This window comes from Amblyomma americanum, chromosome 1, assembly GCF_052857255.1.
Source record: "Amblyomma americanum isolate KBUSLIRL-KWMA chromosome 1, ASM5285725v1, whole genome shotgun sequence".
NCBI lineage: Eukaryota > Metazoa > Arthropoda > Arachnida > Ixodida > Ixodidae > Amblyomma > Amblyomma americanum.
The window spans coordinates 276,801,981-276,813,885 of record NC_135497.1 but is presented as its reverse complement, the minus strand read 5'-3'; the positions used below and the strand labels follow the sequence as shown (position 1 = coordinate 276,813,885).

The 11,905-nt window shown below is 50.3% G+C and overlaps 1 protein-coding gene across 1 annotated transcript; it reads right to left on the bottom strand.

Annotated features, from left to right (window-relative positions):
• Positions 1-1,087: 1,087 nt before the first annotated feature.
• On the bottom strand, positions 1,088-11,518 carry LOC144097283 (uncharacterized). Its single transcript, XM_077630031.1, has 3 exons — positions 11,421-11,518; positions 2,277-2,451; positions 1,088-1,415 (listed from the first exon to the last, which is right to left on the bottom strand). The coding sequence occupies exons 1-3, from the start codon at positions 11,460-11,462 to the stop codon at positions 1,096-1,098; spliced, it is 537 nt and encodes a 178-aa protein (XP_077486157.1). The 5' UTR covers positions 11,463-11,518; the 3' UTR covers positions 1,088-1,095.
• Between the last annotated feature and the right edge of the window lie 387 nt (positions 11,519-11,905).

The following is an 11,905-nucleotide window of genomic DNA, read 5'->3' as shown; positions in this document are numbered from 1 at the left end:
TCGACGACTGTTTTTGCATATTAAGGAAAGAGGACGCGTCGCGGTTTCTACATGAACTAAACAGTGTTGAACCAAGCTTGAAGTTCACGGCCGAGTTTGAGCAAGAAAACCGCCTTCCCTTCTTGGATGTCCTGGTCGAGCGGAGGGACAATCGCCTTTCGTTCTCTGTGTACAGAAAGCCTACGCACACAGCCCAGTACTTAAATTTTCATTCCAATCATCCAGTTGCGCACAAAGCCTCCGTCGTCACATCACTGACCAAACGTGCGACACGTGTCTGCAAAAGCCGAGAAGATCAAGAAAAGGAGTTAAAAAGAGTGCACGAAGAACTGTCAGCCAACGGTTATCCGAGCCGCTTCATATCAAAGCTACAAGAACGAGCTGCACATCCAGCTACCACTGATTGTAGGACGTATCGAACACGAGCAGGCATTCCATACATGCCTGGTATCAGCGAAGCGTTGTCTCGTGTGTTCTCAAAATACGACTTACGCGTGGCCCACATGCCTGTCAGCAAGCTGCGGAATCAGCTAATGAATGTGAAAGACCGACTACCAAATGAGCAGTTTCCAGGAGTCGTCTACAAAATACCATGCCTGAACTGCAATCATGCCTACATCGGTGAGACAGGGAAGTTCTCAAGACGCATAAAGGACCACCAACGTGATGTAAAAAACAAAAAGCATGCCACAAATGCGCTGGCGGGTCATGCACACGACACTGGCCACCGGATTGACTGGGCCAATGCCTCCATCTTATCTAAGGAAAGAAACCTGACGACGCGCCTTCTGCTGGAATCGCTATTCATCCAAACATCACAAGCAACATTAAACAAGAACGCTGGCCCCATGCCAGGCATCTACGCCCGATCTTTACGTCACATTCTCCGGATATAAATTCGCCACCGCTCTTGTCCTGCTCACTGTGAACAAGAAACCCGTACGGGTTTCGAAACGTCTTTCTTTTTTCGACTATGGTCAGTGACTGCTACTTCACTTCATTGAATAAAACGGGATCCGTTAAAAGTTCTTGGTGCACAAAACCCCTTTAATCCAACTGCGATTTTTAAGGGCGGCATTCTGCGAAATCCGATATCTATGGGCGCCCGTGCTTCCTGGAGATGTGGCTGGACAGCATGCGGCCCGTCTTGAACTCCAGCGGGCAGAAGCGGCACGGAAGAAGTGGAAGTGGTCGTCCGGTGTGCTCCGCAATGTGGCACTCCAGCTCGTGCATGAATCTGAACCTGGCGGGGCAGCGGTGACAAGGAAATGTAGGTTCCTTAACCTTTGCCCTGTAACGTGGCCTCCCTACGCTCCCCAACCGCTTGAATATCGCTCGCCGTTTGCGGCGGCGGCGGGGCGGCAACTCCTCCTCCCTTTCTTTTTCTTTCTCGGCATCCACTCGGTCCTTGGCACCTGCGATTTGTCACATGCACAATGTTTGGAATGCGCATGGAACTTCAACGCTTTTGAACTTAAAAAATAACGCCAAATAAACAATGAAATAACATGACGTTTCGGAACTCACTCGGTTCCTTCATCGGGTGTGACTGCGGGTGAGTTGTAGCTGGCCTTTTGGTACGAAAGCACTCCTTCAATAGCATAAGTGAAAAACCAGAGGTATGTGTGGAGCTTCAATATTTGCCCATTGGAGGAGCGCCAGCGGCGGCAGCCTTGCGTAGCTGCTCCGTCAGGGCGCGGTACTGGCATTCCCCCCGATCTTGCTTGCTGTTGCGTTTGAAGTGTTGCTGCCTCAAGTGCTTCCGCACCTCCTAGTCGGTTTAACGACGTTAAAATCCTACCATTTTCTCTCTAACAGCATTTCTCAGGGGCTCAAATTTTACATCTACAGAGTTGACAGGACTTTAATCGTGCATCTTTTCCCAAGAGGAAGACATAGTTTCGCAGCTTTCCTCGTTTTAACTTACGCTGCTCTCGAAACGCTGCTATGATTACTTCCTCTTTCCAAGCTTCATAAAAGACCTTGAAGGGATAAAAATAAAGCGGTAGATGGTATGTTAGCAATTTACGGTGAGTTGAAGAAACCTCTGCGCTGGACGGTTAAACAAAATTCAGATGCGGTGTGCAAAGGGTGTGGAATGTCGGGCTAAATACGTTCAATACAGAAACTTTCATCAATTTTCGTCTTAGTATGGTCGATAACTTTTCATCATCCTCTCGCAATAACAATCTGGCTGCCTTCTTCCTAAACCAGGTTGCACGCTACACTATACTACTCGCAGCAACCACGCTAGCGCCGCGGTGTGGTCGGCTAACCTTGCTTCTTAGAGTTGTCCGGAAGAGGCTCCTCCCTCATCGACTGGTCCTTGAGGTCTCGGACGAACTCTTGGATCAACATTTCCCAACTTCCTGCATCTTCCACATGGTCTGCTTGGGAACGAGTTCCATTTCCAGATGCAGCAGCGGCCTCATGAGATCCAGGAGGGGACATCTGCGCATGGAAAAGCAAGAGGATAGGCTCACGATCAGTGCAGGTAATGACACCAAGGATCAGGGTATACATAGAGAACAGTTTCCACCAGCGCCTCTCCTGTCATGCCTGTGTATGTGCTCGTCTCAAACAAATAGCGCTGAATTACTTCTCTAGAAACAATGGATCACTAACCAGAACTGCGACGTGTTTTATTGAACAATAAAATTTCCATAACAGGCTATTTTTCTATAAAATTAGCAGAGCTGGTGACGTTGATATCGATGATTTCGCTTTGGCAGCTCGGCCAAAGAGACAGAGATAACCTTATTGGCCTGCACGAAGTGCGACCAACGACCGATTTTTCTATGCGCTTCACCGGAAACATTTTCCTATGATCATCACCACATTGAATGCACCAACTGCAGGGAAAAGGCAGCTCCCATTTATGTGGTCACCACCTCCCAGCAAACTTTTTAATCTCATCCACCACCTAACTTTATGCCAACGCCTGCTACGCTTGCATTCTCTAGCAATCCAGTCCGTTTCGCTTAGGGCGTTAAGGTTACCAAGAGCGATGACATAGGGGTAGAGGATCCACCGCACGTGCAAGAGGACCGGGATTCGAATCTCAGTGCCACGCAATTTTCGTCTGAATTAAAAAAAGTTTGTACACTGGGAAACTCTGGATACACGTGGAATGGCGATCGTGTCCCGCATCTCCCACATACGAGACGGATGATCAAATCGCTATAGGCTACCGTCGGGGTAAATGAAAATTGACACTGAAAACCGGTATTGGAGGAAAGGGAATTGTGCAGTGATTGTCCTCCTGGACATCAACCACGTCGTCTTAAGGGAAGGTGGGAATGGAAGAATCAGAGAAAGAGGTGCTGCAGTGGAGTGCTCTACAATAATTTCAACCATCTGGGGTTCTTAACGAGCACTGACGTCGCACAGCACATGGGCGCCTTTGAGTTTTGCCTCCATCGAAATGCGGCCACCGAAGTGCATTTCAAGATTAATGTCGCTTTAGCTTTGCATGTTTCTGGTTGGTGACCACTGACAAGGCTGTCAGAGCGGAACCTTGTTCATCCCCGCCTGCGTGCATTCGAAACAAACGTTTTCATACGTCAATAATGCGGTTTAGTTTCAGATCTAATACGTATCTATTTATCACCTGTAATACCTCGTCACTGCGCATAACTTGCGTAATGACTTGGCCGGCTTCAGTGGGCACCTGGCCCTTGGTCCAGGAGTCGGTAGCAGCATGATCCCCACATGATCCGATTTCCTGAAATGTTGAGCGACCAAATCGCTCTGCAGTGAAGACTCCGGCCGCCAGGTAAAAACAGCAATGCAAAGCATCGAGATATTTAGCAGGCATGAACTTGTTGCTCGGCGCCACCATGTGCATCCCATACAGCTGTCCTCCTTGTCAGGCAGGCTCCTTCCACCCTCCTCTATTTTGTTTTCCTGTCCTCCCGATTCAGTCAGACCACATCAAACATTCCGATTACATAGTGGCGAATTTATTCGCCTCTATTCACAATTGCGGTGACACCACTCGGCCGTCGGGATGCGGCCTCTCGTCTCGGCATCCACCACCAGTCTGTCCCGTTCTTCTCGGTATTCTCTCCTCTCCTCCCGGTCCTACGTTCCAGCTTGCTCTCTCTCGTCCTTGCTTCCCCGCTGCTCCCTTCAGTCGGTTCCTTGTCAAGGTATCTTCACTGGTTCCCGTAATTCGACGGTCATTACGGAGGCGCCACCTCTCCAAGGCTCAGACCTTGCTCTTATCGGGCAAGACCCTTCTCGGGCGTATTTCGCAGCGGCCAGCATCTCGCCCCGACCGGCAGCCGCGTACCCGCCTCCTCGGCCAGTGCACGCGGCCGTTTCATAGGCGCGCCGGATCGCCCGCGCATACACGCACATAGCCGCGGCGTCCATGGGGCTGCCGATCATTTTCGGGCCTTCGCCTTCCTTCAGGCGCCGCTACCGGCCCCCCTTCACACCACTCGGGGGGTCTCCCATCCGTTTACGCCTGGGCCGCGCGAACGTCCACACAAACACACCGCTCGTTTTACTCGTCCGGAGCGAGCCAACGGACGCGCCCGACACTCCCATCAAGACAAAGTCACTGCTACTTGCAAAAAGCTCGACACATTGGTGGCATTTTTATCAGTGGCCACTCGCACTCGAACTAAGGATATCCAATATTTTTTTATTTCTTTTTGTTTTTAATCCCCACGATGGACCATGTCCACGGTCACGTCCTAAGGACAGGCCGGGTCCAACTTTTTCATTCCCTTTTGCTCCTTTTATCCTCCTCCTAAAGTGCAGGAGAACCAATTAGGCACTATATCCATACATTCCCTATATTCACGCTGTCTTCCCCTTCCTTCGGAAACAGACTTAAGCTGCAGGTCCCGTTGGCTCCAAAATTCGGCTAATTCCTCCAACTGCACTAGGGACAATCTGAGGAAACCACACATGTGTTGTTTTCGGTGCTTAATGACCCCCGTGGGTTTCAGCCTTGAGAACCATGGTAAACGAAATATCTGTAGCATAAACGCTGGCGCTATATTTAGGAAACTAAGGTCCATGCTTGCCGGCGTGTCCGAGAGCAAAGTTAATGGGAGTATGTCAAAAAAAGAAGGGTTTTAACTTAGTTGAACCGAGCAGGACTAGCGAAAGCAGTTGAGGCAATACCGGCTCAAAGGCAACCACATGCAAGGTCAAGGTCAATGTTCAAGGTCAAGGCCAAAGGTTAAGGCTTCACAAATACCCCTAGTTGTTCAGCTTTGCTAGTAGTGTTTTCGCACCAAAAGGCGACTTGCTGGAAAATAGAATGAGCTTGCCTGCTGATCGGTATCGCACGGGAGATGCACTTGTGGCGTGTCATTTCGGCCGAAGGACGAATCTCAAAATAAAAAAAGAAACAAGAGTTTATTCGATTGCTGATGGCAGCAGACGAGCATACTTGCGCCTTTTTTGCCTGTTTGCCTGTTTTTGTATCTGCCGTCGGTGACGCATGCCTCGGGTGACGCAGCGGTGGCGCTGGGTTTTATCGGGAACGTGGTCCAGCGTGTGGCCTTGTTACGCTCGGCCGGATGATAGATAAAGGCTGCGCGGAAATGTGCGCAGAGTGTGTCGCCAGAGACTCATTGACAAGAATTCTCCGAAATTTCCAAAATCACCGGCAAAGCTATCCTTTTACCTACACAACCGGTCCATCACAGCTCTTGCAGAAATCAATCAATGCTCGTAATCGGAACCATATCCCACGAATCGAAAGCAGCGCTTCATTCTGAAACAAAGGAAACCCCTCATTTCCAACCTTAGACCGACCTTCCTTACATGCGTCGGGAAAACCATGGAGCATGTAGTCCACAACAGGCTACAGATGTACCTGGGCAAGGAAGACCCCCACCCACCATCATGCACGGTTTTCTCTCTCACCTACCGACCGAAAATGCCCTACTTGAACTCAAAGGTGACATCCGAGAACAAATCAACCGAACAAGCACCAAAGCCATACATGTCTTTGACCACAAAGGTGCATTCGACTACTTACACCACACCGCCATTCTAAAAACCTGCAAGAAGTAAAATGCGAAATGCGGACCCTGGCTGTAGAACTGCCTTCTAAACTTCCTCAGCGGACGCATGTCTACCCTCGAGATAAGCTCGCTCACGAGAGGAAACCGTCCTAACCCCGATGCGCTTTAGCATCGCTCTAATACACCTACCAAAAATTCTGAAAATATTGCGGGCGTAGGACACGCACTTTACGCCGGAAATATCACCATTTTGTCCGGCATCGGCTCAGACGCTGGCACACAAAATCGCCAGTAGCAAGCGACCGAAGCAGTAGAACGATACACCGCCACATATGGCCTACAATACTCTCCTAAGAAATCCGAATTCGTCCTCTACCGCAAAGCAACAAAAAAAATGTGGATTGGCTCAGTTAATCCATGATATACAAAGCAAAAAATATCGCCGTTCACTGTGTGCATTGGCGTTGGCGTTGGCAACGTCCTAGACGGCGACGACTTCGAGCAAAGGAAGTGCGCATAACTGGCTCCATGGATATGTGGCCGCCTCATTCGTGCTTTGATTCGTGGTGAGAGAGAGAGAGAGAGATGTGGAATAAATATATTAGCGCTAATAGCGTTGTGGCTGACATGCGGCACTGCAGTAATGCCTAGGCCGCAGCGTTCATTTGGTGATCAATCTCCCGCGATCAACCATTAACTGCATGCGACCTCCCAGGGTGGCAGGAAGGGCGCGCTGCCTATCCAGAGTGTGGAACGCAATCAAGCAGGCTTTGGACACCAACGCCATGTACATGAAAGCGAGGTTGAGGTCTCCACTGACCGACGGAGCCGGTTGTGCGCCCTTCCTTTCGTGAAAATGAACAGCCTTTGCAAAGTTGTCAACGCAAATGACTTCTATGAACGCCGGCAGCTCACTTGTTTTGTTTGGTTTTTGTGGAAAGGAAATGGCACAGTAACCGTCTCACATATCTCGCTGGACACCCGAGCCGTGCCGTAAAGGAAGGGATAAAGGAGGAAGGGAATGAAGAAAGAGAAAACTGAAAGTTGCATTTTGAGGAAAGGCGCGGCGCTGCGCAGTGGCGGAACACCTGTGGCTCGGTGTGACTGGGGAGCGAGAGTGATAGATAAGGCGACGAAGTCGGCTGTGGCTACCTGCGCCGTGCGTGACGTCACTCGGGCTCCGACATACGCCGGCTCGCGCTAAGCGCGGTGTTGACTAGCGTAGTGAATCTTTTCGCTTCAATCTTGGAGGACGCTTCGGCTTCGCCTTTAAGAGTGGAACCGACAGCGTTTTGCAGCGCTGCCAGGTAGTCCAAGGAATGCCATCACCCGTCCAGAGCGATGCCTTTCCCGTTGTACAAATCGCGGACTCTCTAGCCAGTCTCTCAAAACAGCCCATCAGCCGGCCGAAGAGATCACGAACGGGCAGCACTGACGGTGCTCGTTGAATTGGCTGGCCGTTGCGCGTCTCCGTTGTGATTTTAGAGGAAAGGAAAGTCGCAATAACTGTCTCACATATCGGTGAAGGAAGTTTCGAGTCAAAGAGAAAATACAGAGAGAGAGAGGCCGTAATGGAGGTCTTGTGTCTGTTGGCGTCGCATTCGCTGACCACTACAGCATACCGACGCCGTACATCACAGGCGCTCGGGCGGTGCGGGTTCCGTGACATCGCAATGGTTGACACTCGCACAAAACACGACGCACACAGGTCCGGTTGCCACTGCCTGCCCGTCTGAAGCCTGAAGAGGGCGCGAAGGGTTGCACCCACGCTGCAAGCCGCAGGGGTGAAACCGTCGTGTTATCACCGGCCTCCGCGTTCAGACAAGTTGAGGTATTCAAAGATTTCGTCTGACGCTCTTCCAAGTTAAAATCCACAAGCCCTGTGCGGTGTCAGTGCACGTTAAAGAACCCCAGGTACCGAAATTACCGAAGCCCTCAACTACGGCGTCCCTCAAAGCCTGAATTGCTTTGCGAGAAAGAACTCCATACACCCAAACTGAAACTGAACACGGTCATAAAACTGCTTATCGCGCCTCAGCGCAAGCTATTCGCATTTCCTTCATCATTATCATCATTGCTCATTGCTTATGCTATTACGTAAGGGGGGAGAGCAGTCGCTACATAATAGTGGTTAGTAACATCAACAAGAAATACAAGGTGCAGGGTTCATATTCAATATTAGCATTATCAACACTACCAATAATATCAACATTAATTAAGATACAGTGGCTGAAGAACAACTTGGAGAAAGATGAACACACATGCACATAGTAAAAAACACGGCAAAATAGCTCAGCCCTTGAAATGTGCTTTTATCTCTACAAAATAGGTGGCGCTGCTTCGCCACAGCCCATGGCAGTCATTTTAAATGCTTTATAGAGTAGAACGCGATTGTTATCGGGTCGCGTTTCAAAATTCACATGCTCATAATTAGTCTTGTACTTATCAGTGCTCAAAGACACTTCACGGACTCAAGCACCAAAACGCATGCACTAGGTTCACATTCATTTCCGAACCAACGAGCCTTCGTAGCGTGTTCTGAGTCTGCAACCTGAAAGGCGCAATTCCCCCCTATCTCTGCAATAATAATAATTGGTTTTGGAGGAAAGGAAATGACGCAGTATCTGTCTCTATATCGTTGGGGATACCTGAACCGCGCCGTAAGGGAAGGCATAAAGGAGGGAGCGAAAGAAGAAAGGAAGATGAGAGAGCTGCTGTACTGAAGAGCTCCGGAATAATTTCGACCACCTGGTGATTTTTAATGTGCACTGGCATCGCACAGCACACGAGTGCCTTAGCGGTTCTTTAATTTGCCTCCATAAAAACGCAGCCGCCGCGGTCGGGTTCGAACACGGGAACTTCGGATCAGTAGCCGAGCGCTCTAACCACTGAGCCACCGCGGCGGGTGTCTGCCGAAAAATTTTTATTTGTAGGATCTCGTTTTACAACGCCAACAACTCCGACACCAGTATATCTGCGACACGAGCTCCTTAACGCTGCCCCGTTAAAACGTATGGTGTACACTGATGGAGGGAGACACCGAGCTGAGGTGCCCACTGAGAAGTGAGAAAGTTACTTCGCCATTTCTTTTCCTTAAAAACCACTAATTTAGTCGCAACAACAACATTGCATGTCGCTTGTGGTCAGGAGCCGAAAGCCGTTACGATATGTAAAAAAATAACGGTGGGTTACACATGAAATGAAAATTGAAAATGGAGGAAAAACTGCAAAAAATTGCGACCTAATTCTCCATGCAAATCAACCAAGCATGAAGAATATTACGAGCGTAGTCGAGGAGTTTTTAACAGAAATTAATTGTAAGACAAATCCCAACATGTTAGCCTTAGAGAGTAGCGGCCAGAGGGTAACGGAGCAAAGAACACTTCTGGCAGAGCTCACGAATCACCGTCCATGTTGACTCTTTTTTCGTTGTCGTGTCCCTGCGTCGCGGTGCACGCCTGGGTTCCCCGCACCTATTTATCCGGATAAAGCCCTGCGCGGGAACAAGCCCAGCCGTTGACCTATGAGCTCCTTGCATTCCGCAACCGCACCATACAAGTATACTGCGTCGCGATGCCGCCATGCTTCGAGACACGCAACGGTGTGCGGGTGCACACTGCCGAAGGCAACGCCACCGTGCAGCGTCGCGCCTGCTCACCCCCCCCCCCCCCCCCTTCGACTTAAACGAAGCATAAAGGAAACAGCCTGAACTTGCAGAGGCAACTATGCCGACTCGTAGTGACAAACTATTCAGCGCGGTGGAAGCGTTTTATCGGCCAGCACTGATTTCCGTTGGTTAAGGATCTGAGACCATGCCAACTATGCAAATGTCGCTGACCCGGTTACCGTCGTGTCAGGTTACGGGAACCGCAAACCACCGCGGAGCATTCCGGGCCTTCCGCGGCCGCCGTGTGTCAGTTGAAGCGAAGCGCAGAGGCATTCGTGTGCTGTGCAGAGTGCACGTAAAGACCCCAAGGTGGTTGAAATTATCGTGGAGCAGCCCTTCTCTACCACGCTCTTTCTCTCGTTCTTATTTCATTCCCACGTTCCTCCCTTCCCTCAGCGCTCAGCTGATGTGTCCACCAAGAAGTTACAGTTACTGGTCTTGCCCCTCCACAAAACCAATTACCAGGTCTTTGCAAAGGGGTCGACAAAGCTCCACCACGAGAAGCATTCCACGCTTAAATCGAGATGAGAAGCTCAAATCGACCTCAGTAAATGCTACTGTCAGCTGAGCATGCGTGGCTTCCGTATTCTTTTGGCAGCCGTAATTCAGCGCGGCGGCTTCAACACATCATTACCTGCTGACTCTGTCGTGCTATCACGTGAAGGGTCCAATATCTTACGTGGTCAAGCCGACAAACGGCGCGATCGGTGAGAAAGCCTGGCGGGCAGTTGGATGCGTCACGTGATCGAAGAACAGAAAGCGAGCGTTCCCTATAGCTTCACGCGGGCGAGCTTTCCGCGGGCGCCGCTGAGACTGAGAGCAGAGGGTATGAACCCGCGAGCAGAGGGTATGAAAATTCTCTGCGAACACTTCCTAAGTGTTCGGCTTAAACTGCCACAGAGAATTGTGTTCGAGGTTGGTTTTTAAAATGCTTGCACTACGTAGAGTACAAGTCACCGAGCTTTCATGCCGCGTACGAGACCTCTAGAGCGAGCGGGAAATTTACAATACATTTTTAAAAATCCCAAGAGTTCAAGCTGCGAGCACCCACAGATTCCCCGCTGAGACTTTGGGTCGCAACGACACAGACCATGTACTCAACGCCCCAGGGACGATCAGTCATAAGGCGGGCCACTATCTTGGCCAAGGCGACGGACTCCATGCCGAAGCTTGCCGCGAGAGACGCTAGCCGATCCCATCTAACTCAAGCAGGCTTCAATAAACTTTTTTATCCACCTAGTTTTTTGAAGCTTCGCTAACACTCGAAGCCTGTGCTCGATTGTGGCCACGTATTCTTCAGTAATGAACAAGCAACAACTGCTAGATATATTCAGCTTCGCAGTGGCACCGGCACGATGATCGCTGAAGTAAACAAAGGGCGGTGGTAGCGTGCGCGCGTTTGACGAAAGAAATCTCTCTGGGCCAATGAACCGCCTGCAGCATATCTTCGGCGTTTCCACGTTTATGACGGGGCCGCTAAATGTGACGGCTACGGACATGTTTTTGTTACTACGAGAAATTCCGTTCGACCAGGCACAAACAGTTTGCTCGGCGACACAGTTTTGGGCACAATAAAAGCGCACTCTCAACATTATGCACTCAGGTTCGAACGAACGCTGGGAGCCATCGCAGTCATGGTGGCATTAGGCCTAGCTACTGCCAATGCTCTGCAGGGTGCAAAACTCGCAACCGTGCCCCATAACGTAAAAAATTGCCACTCAATCGCGTAAAGATATTGCGCGCATATTACAGTGCATAAATACCTGCATTGAAGACACAGAGGGGATGACTCCCGAAAGCTCCATCGATTCAATATTCCGTTCTGGTCTCCCTGCTTAGCGGCGTGCCAGCAATCACACACTGAGCGTCCACAGTGGCCTCTGGCTTCGTTCCCTGTCGCATCTGTTCGGCTCGAGAGAGAGAGGGAAAAAGAGGAGGAGGAAAGGAGGAACGGAGGAGAGGAAAGACGCAGTAACGGTGTGTTCGTGTTGTCTGTGGTTGCCACGTTGGTTTCGCAATGCTCGAAAGTCGAAAACTGGAGGGAGAGAGTAGATGATTTTTCGCGTTCGCTCTTTCGGCGAACGGTAGGTAGGTAGGAAAAACTTTATTGAAAATGCCGGCAACCGACGGTTTGACGCGTCGTGACGTTGGCCAAGCGTCGACCCGGGGTTATGCCCTCCTCTGCACTACCCCCGTTCGGCCCGTTTGTGGTGGGTCGTGAGGCTTGTGCTTTTCGAGCGCACCCCGG